This window comes from Rhinopithecus roxellana, chromosome 5, assembly GCF_007565055.1.
Source record: "Rhinopithecus roxellana isolate Shanxi Qingling chromosome 5, ASM756505v1, whole genome shotgun sequence".
Classification (NCBI taxonomy): domain Eukaryota; kingdom Metazoa; phylum Chordata; class Mammalia; order Primates; family Cercopithecidae; genus Rhinopithecus; species Rhinopithecus roxellana.
In genome coordinates, this window is record NC_044553.1 from 162,449,290 (window position 1) to 162,466,198 (window position 16,909).

The window sequence follows — 16,909 nt, forward strand, 5'->3', positions numbered from 1 at the left end:
TGGCTCACACCCATAATCCCAGCACTTTGGGAGGCCAAAGCAGGAAGATAGCTTGAGCCCATGAGTTCTAGACCAGCAACATGGGGAGAATCTGTCTCCACAATAATTTTTTTTAAATTAGCCGGGTATGGTGGTACACCCTGTAGTCTCAGCTACTTGGGGGGCTAAGGCAGGAGAAGGACTTGAGCAAGAGAGGTCGAGGCTGCAGTGAGCCAGGATTGGGCTACTGTACAATCTTGCTCTGTTGCACTCTAGCCTGGGCAACAAAGCAAGACCCTATCTTAAAAAAAAAAAATTAAAAATAAATGAAATAAAGCTGTTTAAATGAAATCTTTTCTTTTTACATTCTATCTCAAAATCTTGAAATTGACTTGTTATCAAAAGGCTTTTAACACTTTAAAATGAAGAAGATGGTAAATTTTATGGGTATTTTATCACTATTAAAAAATAAAAATTTGGGGCTGGGCAAGGTGGATCATGTCTGTATTCCCAGCACTTTGGGAGGTGCTGGGATTCTCTCAAGGTGGGAGGATCACTTGGGCTCAGGAATTTAAGACCAGCCTGGGCAACATGGTGAAAATCTGTCTCTACAAAAATAAAATACAGAAAGTAGCCAGGCATGGTGACATGTGCCTGTAGTCCCAGCCACTCAGGAGGCTGAGGAGAACAGCTTAAGCCTAGGAGGTAAAGACTGCAGTGAACCATGATCACACCACTGCACTCCAGTCCAGGTGACAGTGAGACCCTGTCTCAAAAATAAAATAAAGCTAAAAATTTGGCATTCATATTACCAAGAGGGGAAAAAAGAAAAATTTTTTCAAAAAGGCATTTACAGCCAGGCATGGTGGCTCATGCCTGTAATCCCAGCACTTTGGAAGACTGAGGCGGGCAGGCTGCTTGAAGCCAGGAGTTTTGAGACCAGCCTGCCCAACATGGTAAAACCCTGTCTCTAGTAAAATTACAAAAATTACCCAGGCATAGAGGCGCACACCTGTAATCCCAGCTACCTAGGAAGCTGAGGCAGAAGAATCGCTTGAACCCAGGAGGGGGAGATTGCAGGATAGTCTCGATCTCCTGACTTCGTGATCCTCCCGCCTCGGCCTCCCGAAGTGCTGGGATTACAGGCGTGAGCCACCAAGCCTGGCAGATTTCCAAACTTACAAGGTGAGAAAAAAATAACCTCTCCTCAGAACATGAAGAGGTACATATTAATAAGTAAAAGGTAAGACTTTTTATTTAAGTATAGCTAGTTGAGGGAGGGGATAGGTATCTGCAGAGCTCAGGTAGAGAGTTAAAATAAATCCTTAGCACTAAGCAGCATTTCAACTGTCAGCCAGTCTAATCCTCCTCTTCAGGTGGATGTTCCCAAGACAGGAGGGACCCTGGTCTAAGGTAAAAGTAGATGAAGAGTTGAGCCCGGAGCCTTGGTGTCCTCGCTCCGGAAGTAATGGTATTCTAAAAGACAGCCTTATAACAATATTTACAGTTACAGAAAGACGATTTTAAAGTAGATAGTAGCTCATCCAAGGGCAAATTTTCCTTTACTATAAAATACAAATAAAGGGGGATAACTTGCAAAAAAGAAATAATATTTTTATAAAGGATTATCCTTTTATTTGCTTGATAAATATCAGAAGTAATCCATAATCACTGTTAAATAACAAGTTAAAGGTCTTTTTTTTTTTTTTTTTTTTTTTTTTTGAGACAGAGTCTTGCTCTGTCGCCCAGGCTGGAGTGCAGTGGAGCAATCTCAGCTCACGGCAAGCTCCGCCTCCCGGGTTCACGCCATTCTCCTGCCTCAGCCTCCCGAGTAGCTGGGACTACAGGCGCCTGTCACCACGCCTGGCTAATTTTTCGTATTTTCAGTAGAGACGAGATTTCACCGTGTTAGCCATGATGGTCTTGATCTTCTGACCTCGTGATCCACCTGTCTTGGCCTCCCAAAGTGCTGGGATTACAGGCATGAGCCACTGCACCCGGCCAAAGGTCTTTTAACTGTACAGTGTATATGTGTTCAGAAAAAATTTCCTTATTTTCTTTAAATTTTAATTCAAAAATATATAGTACATTCCCATGGTTCAAAAATCAAAAAGAACAAAAAGGTATACAATCAACAACCCTCCCTCCTCTGATCTACAGCCACTTTTCCCTTACCCCCAGGCCAACAACATCCCCAGTTGCGTAGATATCTTTTCAAAACTGCTTTATACATATACACATACAGACAGATATATATGTACATTACTCTTTGGTCATCTTTCCACAAAAGGCAGCTAAGTGTGCACATTCTTTTTGCTAATTCATTTAACATGTTTAGGAGATGGTCTGGGTCAGGGCACAGAGGTTCTTCATTATTTACAGCTGCAGAGCATTCCGCTGTGTGGATGGACCCTAACTTAGTTAGCTCATCTCTCCTGGTGGACATTTAGGTTGTGTCTACCAGCAATGCTCAGTGAATAACCCTGTTTATGTATCATTTTGTATGTGCCAGGGCACAGCTTTAGGATAAATTCTCAGAAATGAAACTGCTGGGTAAAAGGTTTTATGTTTTTTAAGTTTAACAGCTATTGCCAAATTTCCTTCTAGAGAAGGTGCCAACTGCCTCCCACAGCAATGCAGAAGACTGCCTGTTTCTCAGCATCCTTGTCAACACTGTGATATTAACTGTTCTAATCTTTGCCAATGTGACAGGTAAAATACAGTATTTCAAGATAGTTTTCTCTGCATGTCTTTTATTAGGAATAAGGTGAATATCTTTTCACATATCCTAGGGCCATGTATACTTCCTTTTCTGTGAACTGTGTGTGTACATATTTTTCCTATTATTCTACTAAGTTTTATTTATTTATTTTTTTGAGATGGAGTTTCGCTCTTGTTGCCCAGGCTGGAGTACAATGGTGTGATCTCAGGCTCACTGCAATCTCTGCCTCCCAGGTTCAAGCGATTCTCCTGTCTCAGCCTCCCGAGTAGCTGGGACTACAGGTGCATGCCACCATGCCTGGTTAATTTTTGTATTTTTAGTAGAGATGGGTTTCACCTTGTTGGCCAGGCTGGTCTCGAACTCTCGACATCAGGTAATCCGCCCCACTCTGCCTCCCAAAATGCTGGGATTATAGGTGTGAATCACCGCACCTGGCCAAGCTTTTTTCTTATCAAATTTTAGGAACTCTTTACGTGTAAAGGGAATTAGCCCTTTGCAATATGAGCTATAAATGCTACTTCCCAGTTTATAATTTATCTTTTGACTTTTTTTTAGATGTTATTGCCATGCAGTTATTTTTGGTTTTGTTTTATTTACATATATTTTCTGAGATGGGAGTCTCGCTCTGTCACCCAGGCTGGAGTGCAGCGGCATGATCTTGGCTCACTACAACCTCTGCCTCCTGGGTTCAAGCGATTCTTCTGCCTCAGCCTCCTGAGTAGCTAGAATTATAGGCGCACACCAACACGCCAGGCTAATTTTTATTAGAGATGGGGTTTCACCATGTTGGCCAGGCTGGTCACAAACTCCTGACCTCAAGTGATCCGCCTGCCTTGGCCTCCCAAAGTGCTAGGATTATAGGCGTGAGTCACCATACCTGGCCTATTTTTATTTTTTGAGACAGGGTCTCTCTCTGTTGCCCTGGCTGGCTGGAGTGCGGTGGCACAATCACAGCTCACTGCAGCCTTCACCTCTGGGCTCAATCAATCCTCCCACCTCAGCCTCCCAAGTAGCTGAGACTACAGGCATCCACCACCATAACCAGCTAATTTTTTAATTTTTCTGTAGAGATGGGGTTTTGCCATGCTTCACCGGATGGTCTCGAACTACTTGGCTCAAGTGATCTGCCTGCCTCAGCCTTTCAAAGTGCTGATATTACAAACCTGAGCCACTGCACCCAGACTTTGTTTTAAATAATTCATTTATCAGTCTTGTCTTTTATGGTTTAGTGTTACACTTACAAAGGCCTTGTTCACTTTAAAAATAAAAAGATCGGCCGGGCGCGGTGGCTCAAGCCTGTAATCCCAGCACTTTGGGAGGCCGAGACAGGCGGATCACGAGGTCAGGAGATCGAGACCATCCTGGCTAACACGGTGAAACCCCGTCTCTACTAAAAAATACAAAAAATTAGCTGGGCGAGGTGGCGGGTGCCTGTAGTCCCAGCTACTTGGGAGGCTGAGGCAGGAGAATGGCGTGAACCCGGGAGGCGGAGCTTGCAGTGAGCTGAGATCCGGCCACAGCACTCCAGCCTGGGCGACAGAGCGAGACTCCGTCTCAAAAAAAAAAATAAAAAAAAATAAAAAAATAAAAAAATAAAAAGATCTCCCAGAGCTTTCTTCTAGTCTTTTCATGGTTTTATATACTTTTAAAATCTAGAGGTTTGGCCGGGCGCGGTGGCTCAAGCCTGTAATCCCAGCACTTTGGGAGGCCGAGACGGGCGGATCACGAGGTCAGGAGATCGAGACCATCCTGGCTAACACGGTGAAACCCCGTCTCTACTAAAAAATACAAAAAAAAACTAGCCGGGCGAGTTGGCGGGCGCCTGTAGTCCCAGCTACTCAGGAGGCTGAGGCAGGAGAATGGCGTAAACCCGGGAGGCGGAGCTTGCAGTGAGCTGAGATCCGGCCACTGCACTCCAGCCCGGGCGACAGAGCGAGACTCCGTCTGAAACAAAAAAAAAAAAAAAAATCTAGAGTTTTGACCAATCTGTTATTTACCAAAAACAATCCCTTTAGCGTGGTGGTGGGTGCCTGTAATCCCAACTACTCGGGAGGCTGAGGCAAGAGAACTGCTTTAACACAGGAGGCGGAGGTTGCAGTGAGCCAAGATTGCACACTGCACTCCAGCCTACGTGACAGAGTTAGACTCCATCTCCAAAAAAAAAAAAAAAAAACAAAAACAATCCCTTAAAACACCAAGTCCCTTTATATATCTGAGTATGTTGTTTAATTAACATTGATGCCTAAAAAGTGTGATGTAATTGGCTGGGTACAGTGGCTGACACCTGTAATCCCAGCACTTTGGGAGGCTGAGGTGTGGCAAATCACTTGAGGTCAAGAGTTCGAGCCCAGCCTGGCCAACATGGTGAAACCCCATCTCTATCAAAAATACAAAACTTAGCTGGGTGTGGTGGCATGCACTGTAGTCCTAGCTACTTGGGAGGCTAAGGCAGGAGAATACCTTAAACCCCAGACGTGGAGGTTGCAGTGAGCCAAGATTGCACCACTGCACTCCAGCCTGGGCAACAGAGTGAGACTCTGTCTCAAAAAAAAAAAAAAAAAAGTCCAGAAGCCAAAGAAACATGAGATACCAACTTTCCCTCTAGCTACTTGCAAGTGCAGGGGTGGGTGTATGTGAATAATATTCCTATTTTTCTTAAATTAACTTTTCTAGCAAAAATTAACAAATGAGGAAGAAAGCATTTATCTACCTTGTTCACTGTTCTCAGTTGGAGAGTCCTCGTGTCGAAGGAAAAATTTCACTTCTTCCCTCCGTGGACCCCATTTCTGAAGATGTTCGTACATCATATGATCGAAGGGTATGGGACGTTCTACGAAAAAGACCACATCTTTTTTACTCCAGAATTAAAATGACTCCAACAAAAAGTAAATTTTTTAAAAAACTTAAATGAATGTATATATGCACGCATGCATGTCTACATGTTAGAATTCAAAGATATTACAAGCACTGAATTTCAACATTAATGAGTAAAAGCAAGAATATGAATGGGAAATAATTTAGGCAACAGATGAACACAAAAAGTATCCATGAAAGCAATTTTGCAACATTAAATAGGGAACACTGAAACATGCCCTTTACAACATTTATTTATCACAAAGCATTGTGTCTCCCATTTGTTTTTTTGTTCGTTTGTTTTGAGATGGGGTTTTGCTCTTGCTGCCAAGGCTGGAGGGCAGTGGCACCATCTTGGCTCACTGCAACCTCCGCCTCTGGGTTCAAGAGAGTCTCCTGTCTCAGCCTCCCACATAGCTGAAATTACAGGCATGCACCACCACGCCCAGCTAATTTTTTGTATTTAGTAGAGAGAGGGTTTCACCATGTTAGTCAGGCTGGTCTCAAACTCCTGACCCCAGGTGATCCACCTGCCTTGGCCTCCTAAAGTGCTGGGATTATAGGCGTGAGCCACCGCACCCAGCCTATTTTTTTTTTTGAGACAGTTTTGCTCTTATCACTCAGGCTGAAGTGCAATCTCGGCTCACTACAACCTCTGCCTCCAGGGTTTGAGAGATTCTCCTGCCTCAGCCTCCTGAGTAGCTGGGATTACTGGCGCCTGCCACCACGCCCGGCTAATTTTTGTCTTTTTAGGAGAGACGGGGTTTTACCATGTTGGCCAGGCTGGTCTTGGCCTCCTGGCCTCAGGTGATCCACCCGCCTTGGCCTCCCAAAGTGCTGGGATTACAGGTGTGAGCCACCATGCTCGGCCTCCCATTCTTGAAAGAAACATAAATTGACCAGGCCATGTTATTCCTTAAAATGTCAGGCGTGGCAATCAGAGGTACGAAGGCTGGACAGGGCACTTCCTGGCGACTGAGGCAACATTATTGTGAATGTTTGTCAGTACCAAGTAAATAAAAATTAAATCCTATAGAAGAACTAAATGTATTTTAAAAATCAGAGCTTACTCACAATCTCTCACTTCTTTCTTTTTTTTGAGACAGGGTTTTCGCTCTGCCACCTAGGCTGGAGTGCAGTGGTATGATCTTGGTTCACCGCAACCTCCACCTCCCAGGATCATGTGATCCTCCCACCTCAGCCTCCCAAGTAGCTGAAACTATAGGCACACGCCACCACGCCTAGATAATTTTTATATTTTTTGTAGGGATGGGGTTTTGCCATGTTGCCTGGGCTAGTCTCCAATTGCTGGGCTCAAGCGATCTGCCTGCCTCAGCCTCCCAAAGTGCTGGGATTACAGGTGTGAGCCACTGTGCCTGGCCAATATCTAACCAATTACTTGAGAAGAGCACTAACCCAGTTGTTGAATTTAAAAGAACTACTTTTATATTTATACTGCATTCCATTTTCCTTCTCTGTGAACTGTCTCAGATACTATGCCTATTTTACAAAAATCTGGATTATGGCTGGGCGGGGTGGCTCACGTCTATAATTCTAGCACTTTGGGAGGACAAGGTGGGCAGATTGCCTGGGGTCCAGGAGTTCAAGACCAGCCTGGCCAATTTGGTGAAACCCGGTCTCTACTAAAAATACAAAAATTAGCCAGGCATGGTGGCAGGCGCCTGTAGTCCTAGCTACTCAGGAGGCTGAGGCAGAAGAATCGCTTGAACCCGAGGTGTAGGTTGCAGTGAGCCCAAATCGAGTCACTGCACTCCAGCCTGGGCGACAGAGCAAGACTCCATCTCGGGGGTGTTGGGGCATGGGGGGATCTGGGTTCTTTCTTAGGGATTTAAAGGGGTTCTTTATACTCTGGATACTAATTCTCAGGTTGGTTACATATACTGAAAATAAACTTGCCTATTAATTTTGTTGGTATCATTTTTTGTATAGAAGTTTAAAAAATTTAAATGTAAGCAGTTATCAATCTTTTCCAATTTTAGTATGAGTTTTTGGTACAATAAATCCTATTCTACTCCAAGGTAAAAAAGATATTCTCTTATGTTCTTTCTTTCTTTTTTTTTTTTTTGAGACGGAGTCTCGCTCTGTCGCCCTGGCTGGGAGTGCAGTGGCCGGATCTCAGCTCACTGCAAGCTCTGCCTCCCGGGTTTACGCCATTCTCCTGCCTCAGCCTCCCGAGTAGCTGGGACAACAGGCACCCGCCACCTCACCCGGCTAGATTTTTGTATTTTTTAGTAGAGACGGGGTTTCACCGTGTTAGCCAGGATGGTCTCGATCTCCTGACCTCGTGATCCGCCCGTCTCGGCCTCCCAAAGTGCTGGGATTACAGGCTTGAGCCACCGCGCCTGGCCCTCTTATGTTCTTTCTACAAATTTTTAAAGTACAGGTTTTCACTGACTTTATGGAATTTATTTCTGCATTTGGCATAAAGATCTGATTTTTTCCTACTTGAATAATCAATGGTCCCAGCCTCATTTATTGAATAGTCTATCCATTCCCCACAGACAAGTAAATTGTCACCTCTAATATGCAGCAGGATGTTGTATGTACATGGGATCTTTCTGAGCTGTCTCTTCTATTTCATCAGCTATCCACCTATCACTGCGACAATACCACAACCTTAATTACTATCATTTTGTAGCAAGTCTTGCTACCTGGTAGATCAATTTCCCTCACATGGCTTAGCTTCAAAATTGTCTTAGTATTTCTCATCCCTTTTTGTCCAGATCTTTTTTAAAAAGGTAGAATTTTGACTGGAACCATATTAATTGATGTATAAATAAATATGGGGAGACCTAATATCTTTGTGATACCAAGTTTTCCGGGCCATGAATATGACTGTGTGCCTCCATTTTTTTCATGCATCTTGTGTTCTTCAATGATGTCTTAAAACGTCTCACCATGGAAGTCTTGCTCATCTTAATTTATCCTCTGAACTTGATTTTCTGTTTTACATGTGCACATTATCATTTAAACATAATTGTTTTATTTTGGAATAATTTGAGATTTATAGAAAAGTTACCAAGATAGTACAAAGAGTTCCTGTATACCCTTCATCCCCTTTCCCCTAACACAAACATCTTACACAGCTATGGCATACTGTACACACTTCATCCTTGAACACAGGTCTGAACTGCAGAGGTCCATTCACATGTGAATTTTCTTCCACCTCTGCCACCTGAGATGGCAAGACTGACCCTTCCTCTTTCTCCTCCCTCAGCCTAATTCACATGAAGATAAGGGCCAGGTGTGGCAGCTCACGCCTGTTATCCCAGCACTTTGGGAGGCCAAGGTGGGCAGATCACTTGAGGCCAGGAATTCCAGACCAGCCCGGCCAACATGGCAAAACCCCATCTCTACTAAAAAATACAAAAAATTAGCTGGGCATGATGGTGCACACCTGTAATCCCAGCTACTTGGGAGGCTGAGACAGGAGAATCACTTGAACCCGGGAGGCAGATGTTACAGTGCACTGAGATTGCACCACTGCACTCCAGCCTGGGTGACAGAGCACAACTCTGTCTCAAAAAAAAAAAACAAAAAACAAAAAACAAAAAAAAACCAAAAAAACAAAAAAACAACAACAACAAAAAACGAAAAACCGTGAAGGATGAAGACCTTTATGACGATCCACTTGTACTGAATGAACTGTAAATACATTTTCTTTTCCTTGTGATTTTCTTAACATTTTCTTTTCTCTAGCTTATTTTATTATAATAAAGTATATAACACATATGACATATAAAATGTATTAATTGGCGATTTATGTTATCAGTAAAGCTTCTGGTCAACAAAAGGCTACTAGTAGTTAAGTTCTGGAGGAATCAAAAGTTACACTTGTTTTTCAACTGTGCAGTGGTTTGGTGTCCCCAGTCTCCATGCTGTTCAAGGTTCAACTGTACTTAATAAATAAACCTTGTTAACAGTGTTGCTCAGTTCTTCCCTAATCTTATTTTGACTGTTTGATCTACTAATTTCTAATAGATACATGCCTACAGATCTCCCATTTTGATGGTGGATTTGCAAAATTCCTCCTAATTTTATAAATTTTGACTTTATATTTTTCAGTTTACGTTGTTAAATGTGCATCTACTCATGACTGTTTAACTTCTTGATACATCACTCCTTTTATTATGTCCATCTTTATCTTAATAGTTTAACTTTAAATTTTATTTTGCCTGATATTAATGTTGCCAGAAAAGCTTTCTTTTTACCTTTCTCTTCATTTCAACATTTCTGATGATATTATGGTTGTATGTCTGTCTCTTGTAAGCAGCATACAGCTGGATTTTATTTTTTACCCTATCTGTACCTCTGTCTTAATAGGCAAATTTAATCTGTTACAGTTAACATGGTTATGGATATTTTTATATTTAGTTCTCCTGGTTTATTTCAGGTTTTCAGTCTCTTGTCCTTTCTTTTTCTTTCCCTTTTTCTGATTTCTCTTGGATTGATGGAGTTCTCTGTGTTCCCCTTTTCCCACTCCGGTCCACTTGAGGCACAGTTGTAAGCACTTTACAGGCACTGTATTATTTAATATTCATTCTTACCAGGAGTAACTCCAGCATCAAGTGGTGAAGTCTGGCCTTGGCTTAACTCAGGTGGAGTTAACTCAGGTGGCTTAACTCAGGTGGAACACACCTTTAGCCCTGCGGCTCCACAGGAGTCCAACTCCCAGCCCCGTGGCCTATGTCCAGTGGAGGCCAGCAGAACCACAGTTTTGGTCCTGCTCACTGTCTTGCACTTTTGCTCCACAGAAAGGCTAATCTTCATTGTCATCTATTTAATTTTTTAATGTGAGAATGTCTTTTTAGTTTTTATATATTTTCTCTGAAACTTAGTTTCTTATGAATTTGAGCAGAAGGAGTGCTCCAAAGCACAAACCTGATGCACCCGTTCGGTCAGTCTTAATTATTGACGTTGGTTTGAATCTTGTACATCCATTGTCCTAATTTTTTGGTTTATTTTGGTTATTTAAACAAGAAAGATTCTCGGCCGGGCGCGGTGGCTCAAGCCTGTAATCCCAGCACTTTGGGAGGCCGAGACGGGCGGATCACGAGGTCAGGAGATCAAGACCATCCTGGCTAATATGGTGAAACCCCGTCTCTACTAAAAAATACAAAAAACTAGCCGGGTGAGGTGGCGGGCGCCTGTAGTCCCAGCTACTTGGGAGGCTGAGGCAGGAGAATGGCGTAAACCTGGGAGGCGGAGCTTGCAGTGAGCTGAGATCCGGCCACAGCGCTCCAGCCTGGGCGACAGAGCCAGACTCCGTCTCAAAAAAAAAAAAAAAAAAAAAAGATTCTCATGATTCCCCTCTATTTCACAGACCTGAACCCTCAAATGGTTATCAAGCTACATTATTCCATTAATTTTTTTTTTTTTTTTGAGACACAGTCTCACTCTGTTGCCCAGGCTGGAGTGCAATGGCACGATCTCAGCTCACTGCAACCTCCACCTCCCTGGCTCAAGCGATCCTCCCACCTCAGCCTCCTGAGTAGCTGAGACCACAGGCATGCACCACCACGCACACCTAATTTTTTTTTTTTTTTGGAGACAGAGTTTTCACTCTTGTTGCCCAGGCTGGAGTGCAATGGCGCAATCTCGGCTCACTGCAACCTCCGCCTCCTGAGTTCAAGTGATTCTCCTGCCTCAGCCTCCCGAGTAGCTGGGATTACAGGCATGAGCCAACACACCTGGCTAATTTTTTGTATTTTTAGTCGAGACGGGGTTTCATCATGTTGGTCAGGTTGGTCTTGAACTCCTGACCTCAGGTGATCCACCCACCTTGGCCTCTCAAAGTGCTGGGATTACAGGCGTGAGCCACCGCACCCAGCCTACACCAGCTAATTTTTTGAATTTTTTGTAGAGACAGGGTTCACCATGTTGGCCAGGCTAGTCTTGAATTCCTGAACTCAAGTGATCCACCTGCCTCGGCTGCCCAAAGTGATGGGATTACAAAACTAATCTTTTATGTAATCAAGATGTTTATATCAGGCTGGGCGTGGTGGTTCATGCCTGTAATCCCAGCACTTTGGGAGGCCAAGGCAGATGGACCACTTGAGGTTAGGAGTTCAAGAACAGCCTGGACAACATGGTGAAACCCCATCTCTACTAAAAATACAAAAATTAGCCGGGTGTGGTGGCGCATGCCTGTGGTCCCAGCTACTCAGGAGGCTGAGGCAGGAGAACTGCTTGAACCCGGGAGGTGGAGGTTGCCAAGAGCTGAGATCGTGCTACTGCACTCCATACACTCCAGTCTGGGTGACAGAGTGAGACTCTGTCTCAAAAAAAAAAAAAAGTTAGTATCAGCTCATGTGCTCTATCAAGAAGCATTGAAAAGTTGGCATATATTAAAAAAAAAAAAACCCTAGGGACTGGGCCTGGTGGCTCACACCTGAATCCCAGCACTTTGGGAAGGCAGGAGTATCACTTGAGCCTAGGAGTTCAAGACCTTCATGGCAGAAGGTAAAGGGGAAGCAGGGCACCTTCTTCACAAAGTGGCAGTAAGGAGGAATGTCAAGTGAGGGGAAGAGTCCCTTCTAAAACTATCAGTTTTCATGGGAACTCACGGTCATGAGGAGCCACCTCCGTGATTACAGTGACCTCCATCTGGTCTCTCCCTTGACATGTGGGGATTATGGGGATTATAATTCAAGATGAGATTTGGATGGGGACATAAAACCTAACCAGATCAGTAGAGTTTTTCCTTTTATTTCCTTCCCTTCCCTTCCCCTCCCCTCCCCTCCCCTCCTCTTCCCTTTTCTATGACAGTCTTGCCCTGTCATAGAAACACAGTGAGACTTAATTGCTACGTTTTTTTTGAGACACAGTCTCGCTCTGTTGCCCGCTGGAGTTAGTGGCATGACCTCGGCTCACTGCAAGCTCCACCTCCTGGGTTTTACGCCATTCTCCTGCCTCAGCCTTCCAAATAGCTGGGACTACAGGCGTGCACCACCTATGCCCGCCTAATTTTATTTTTAGTAGAGACGTGGTTTCACTGTGTTAGCCAGGATGGCCTCGATCTCCTGACCTCATGATCCACCCACCTCAGCCTCCCAAAGGGCTGGGATGAGCCACCGAGTCTGGCCTTTTTTTTTTTTGAATTAGCAGGGTGTGGTGGCACACATCCGTAGTCCCAGCTACTAGAAAGGCTGAGGCAGGAGGATTGCTTGAGTCCAGGAGCTTGAGGCTGCAGTGAGCCATGATTGCTAAGGCAGGAGAATCACTGGAACCTGGGAGGCAGAGGTTGCAGTGAGCCGAGATAGCACCACTGCGCTCCAGCCTGGGTGACAGGGTGAGACTCTGTCATAGAAAAGGGAAGAGGAGGGGAGGGGAGGGGAGGGGAGGGGAGGGGAGGGGAAGGGAAGGGAAGGGAAGGAAAGGAAAGAAAAGGAAAAACACTACTGATCTGGTTAGGTTTTATGTCCCCATCCAAATCTCATCTTGAATTATAATCCCCATAATCCCCACATGTCAAGGGAGAGACCAGATGGAGGTCACTGTAATCACGGAGGTGGCTCCTCATGACCGTGAGTTCCCATGAAAACTGATAGTTTTAGAAGGGACTCTTCCCCTCACTTGACATTTCTCCTTACTGCCACCTTGTGAAGAAGGTGCCCTGCTTCCCCTTTGCCTTCTGCCATGATTGTAAGTTTCCTGAGGCCTCTCCAGCCATGCAGAACTGTGAGCAAATTAAACCTTTTTCCTTTATAAATTACCCTGTCTCTGGCAGTTCTTTATAGCAGTATGAAAATGGATTAACCACCCTATACATCATGACCTGGCCAAATTAACAGACTGTTACAGGCTGAACTGTGTCCCCGTGAAATTCATCTTTTGTAGTCCTGACCTCAAGTACCTCGAAATGTAACTGTATTTGGGGACAGGATTTTTAAAAAATGAAGTCATCAAAGTGGCCCCTAATCCAATATGACTAGTGTCCTTACAAGAAGAAGAGGCTTGTCCACAGACAGGCATGGAGGGAAGACACAGGCAAGAGAAGACAACCATCTACAAGTCAAGGAGAGTCTTCAGAATAAACCAAGCCTGCTGACACCTTCATCTCAGACTTCTAGCCTCCATCACTGTGAGAAAATAAATTATTGTTGTTTAAGCCACCCAGTCTGTGGCACTTTGTTATGGCAACCTTAGCAAAATAATGCACAGATCCACAGTGAACTAGCTCTACTAGAAAACACTGATAATTACTATTGAAGGATTCTATCTATGACATACTGATCATACTAATGTCAGCAGTTATAGGTGCAGAAATTTTTTTTTTTTTTTTTGAGACGAAGTTTCACTCTTGTTGCCCAGGCTGGAGTGCAATGGTGTGATTTCGGCTCACTGCAACCTCCGCCTCCCAGGCTCAAGCGATTCTCCTGCCTCAGCCTCTCGAGTAGCAGGGATTACAGGTGCCTACCACCACGCTCAGCTAATTTTTTTGTATTTTTAGTAGAGACGGGGTTTCACCATGTTGGCCAGGCTGGTCTCAAACTCCTGACCTCAGGTGATCCAACCGCCTCGGCCTCCCAAAGTGTTGGGATTACAGGAGAGAGCCACAGCACCCGGCCAGGTGCAATTAAGTTTTACGTGAGGGTTCTCTGAAACCTTAAAAAAAAAAAAATCTCTGTAAGGGTTCCTCTAGGTAAAAGGATTGAGAAAGGCTGTTACAGTGCTTTCCCTCTCCCTTTGACAGCATCCACTGGAAGTTACCTTCTCTTCTTCCTAGACCCAGCTTTGTTGGCCATTTTACTTACTAATCTGTGTTTACTAAGTGCCTTCTATGAATACTAGGCTGGGCACTGGGGATATAATGGTGAACAACAGACAAGTTCCTGCCTTCAGGAATTTTAGTCCAACAGGATAGAGATGAAAACTACTACTATATTGTGTTTTTTATTTTTATTTTTTGAGACAGAGTCTCGCTATGCCAGGCTGGAGTGCAGTGGCACACTCCCAGCTCATTGCAATCTCCACCTCCAGGGTTCAAGGGATTCTCCTGCCTCCTAAGAAGCTGGGACTACCAGGCACGTGCCACCATGCCTGGCTAATTTTTATATTTTTAGTAGAGAGGGGGTTTTGCCATGCTGGCCAGGCTGGTCTCCAACTCCTGGCCTCAAGTAATCCACCCGCCTTGGCCTCCTAAAGTGCTGGGATTAGAGGCATGAGCCACCGTGCCCGGCCTGTATCATGTTTTGATAAATACTACAACAGTATTAGAGCACAGGGACACTAATACCCTTTGAGATTCATTGAAGGGATGAGAGGCAAAGAATAAACAGATGTTAGCCAAGCTCTTATGGGTTGTTCTAGACAATGAAGGGACATGTACAGAAGCCACGGTAAATGTACTGTGCTGTGACTCTGTGCTCCAGGGTGCTAGTCCTCATCTTTGAGGAGGTAAAACTAAGAGTTATGATTTGAGATGGGCCGGGAGATAAGGATGGCACCAACTGAGTGACTCAGGAGGGAGATAAGCATTCTCAGGAGGCCATAGACCATTTAGAGCTATAATACTTATGTAAAAATTTTATTCCCTTACAATGGGAAGGCAGATAAGGAATTAGAAGTGATAACAAGTAACAGAGAACAAAAGTGCTAAGAGGCTAGAGAAGAAAAACAATGGAATTAATGATCAGGCTCTAACACTGCTCCCCTTAAAAACGTTAATTCCGGGCCGGGCGCGGTGGCTCACGCCTGTAATCCCAGCACTTTGGGAGGCCGAGGCGGGCGGATCACAAGGTCAGGAGATCAAGACCACAGTGAAACCCCGTCTCTACTAAAAATACAAAAAATTAGCCAGGCGCGGTGGCGGGCGCCTGTAGTCCCAGCTACTAGGGAGGCTGAGACAGGAGAATGGTGTGAACCCAGGTGGCGGAGCCGAGATCACGCCACTGCACTCCAGCCTGGTGGACAGAGTGAGACTCCATCTCAAAAAACAAACAAACAAACAAACAAAAAAAACGTTAATTCCGGGTGTGGTGGCTCACGCCTGTAATCCCAGCACTTTGGGAGGCCGAGGCAGGCAGATCACGAGGTCAGGAGATCATGACCATCCTGCTAACACGGTGAAACCCCGTCTCTACTAAAAATACAAATAATTAGCTGAGCGTGGTGGCGGGCGCCTGTAGTCCCAGCTACTCGGAAGGCTAAGGCAGGAGAATGGCGTGAACCTAGGAGGTAGAGGTTGCAGTGAGCCAAGATTGCGCCACTGCACTCCAGCCTGGGCGACAGAGTGAGACTCCGTTTCAAAAAAAAAAAAAAACACATTAATTACAATTACTTAACTACCTGCTTCCTGTAGCTGTCGTTAGGCAAATAATTGAGGACCTGTCCTTTTACTTCTAATTTATAATCGTCCAATGTTTATCAAAGTCAAGTTTTTCTCCATGTACCCTTAAAATTCTTTACTCTGAATTCTAAGTATAACATTAAAAGCACAAAACTTTGCAAAAAAAAAAAAAATTGTAATTTATATATCTATAAGGGACTTGTATCTAGAATACATAAAGAACTTCTACAGTTCAGTACTACAAAGACAACACATTTTTAAAATGGGCAATGGAGTGCAGTGTGGTGGTTCACACCTGTAATTCCAGCACTTTGGGAGGTCAAAGCAGTGGATCACTTGAGCCCAGAAGTTACCATCCTGGGCAACAACGGCAAAACCCTGTTTCTACAAAAATTAGTTGGGCATGGTGGTGCATGCCTGTAGTCCCAGCTACATGGGAGGCTGAGGTGGGAGCACTGCTTGAGCCCAGAAGATGGAGGTTGCAGTGAGCCAGGACTGTGCCACTGTACTCCAGCCTGGGCAACAGAGAAAGACATTGTCTTAAAAAAATAAAAAAATAAAAAATGGGCAAAGGAACTGAATTAGACATTTCTCCAAAGAAGATACATAAATGGCCAATATGCACATGAAAAGATTTTCACCATCATTAGTCATTAGGGAAACGCAAATCAAAATCACAATAAGACATATCTTCACAACTACTAGGATGGCTAAAATCAAGCAGACAGTATCAAGTGTTGATGAGAATGTGGAGAAATTCTCCACATCATATACTGCTGCAGGGAATGTAAAATGAAACAACTGCATTAGTAAACAGTCTGGTGGTTGTTGAAAAGGTTAAACACAGAATTACCATATGACCCAGAAATTCCTAGGTTTATACCTAAGAGATATGAAAATATACGTCCACACAAAAACTTGTACATTGCCAGGCATGGTGGCTCATGCCTGTCATCCAAGCACTTTGGGAGGCCAGGGTGGGTGGATTGCCTGAGCTCAGGAGTTCAAGACCAGCCTGGGCAACATGGCAAAACCCCAACTCT

At 44.3% G+C, this 16,909-nt stretch overlaps 1 protein-coding gene across 1 annotated transcript in view; it reads right to left on the reverse strand.

Moving 5' to 3' along the window:
* Positions 1–16,909, reverse strand: part of PPP1R13B (protein phosphatase 1 regulatory subunit 13B) — a 125,004-nt gene that overhangs the window by 48,158 nt on the left and 59,937 nt on the right. Inside the window, exon 3 of the mRNA XM_030929865.1 lies at positions 5,412–5,531. Coding sequence (XP_030785725.1) covers positions 5,412–5,531 — 120 coding nt within the window. The remainder of the gene's footprint in view (positions 1–5,411; positions 5,532–16,909) is intronic.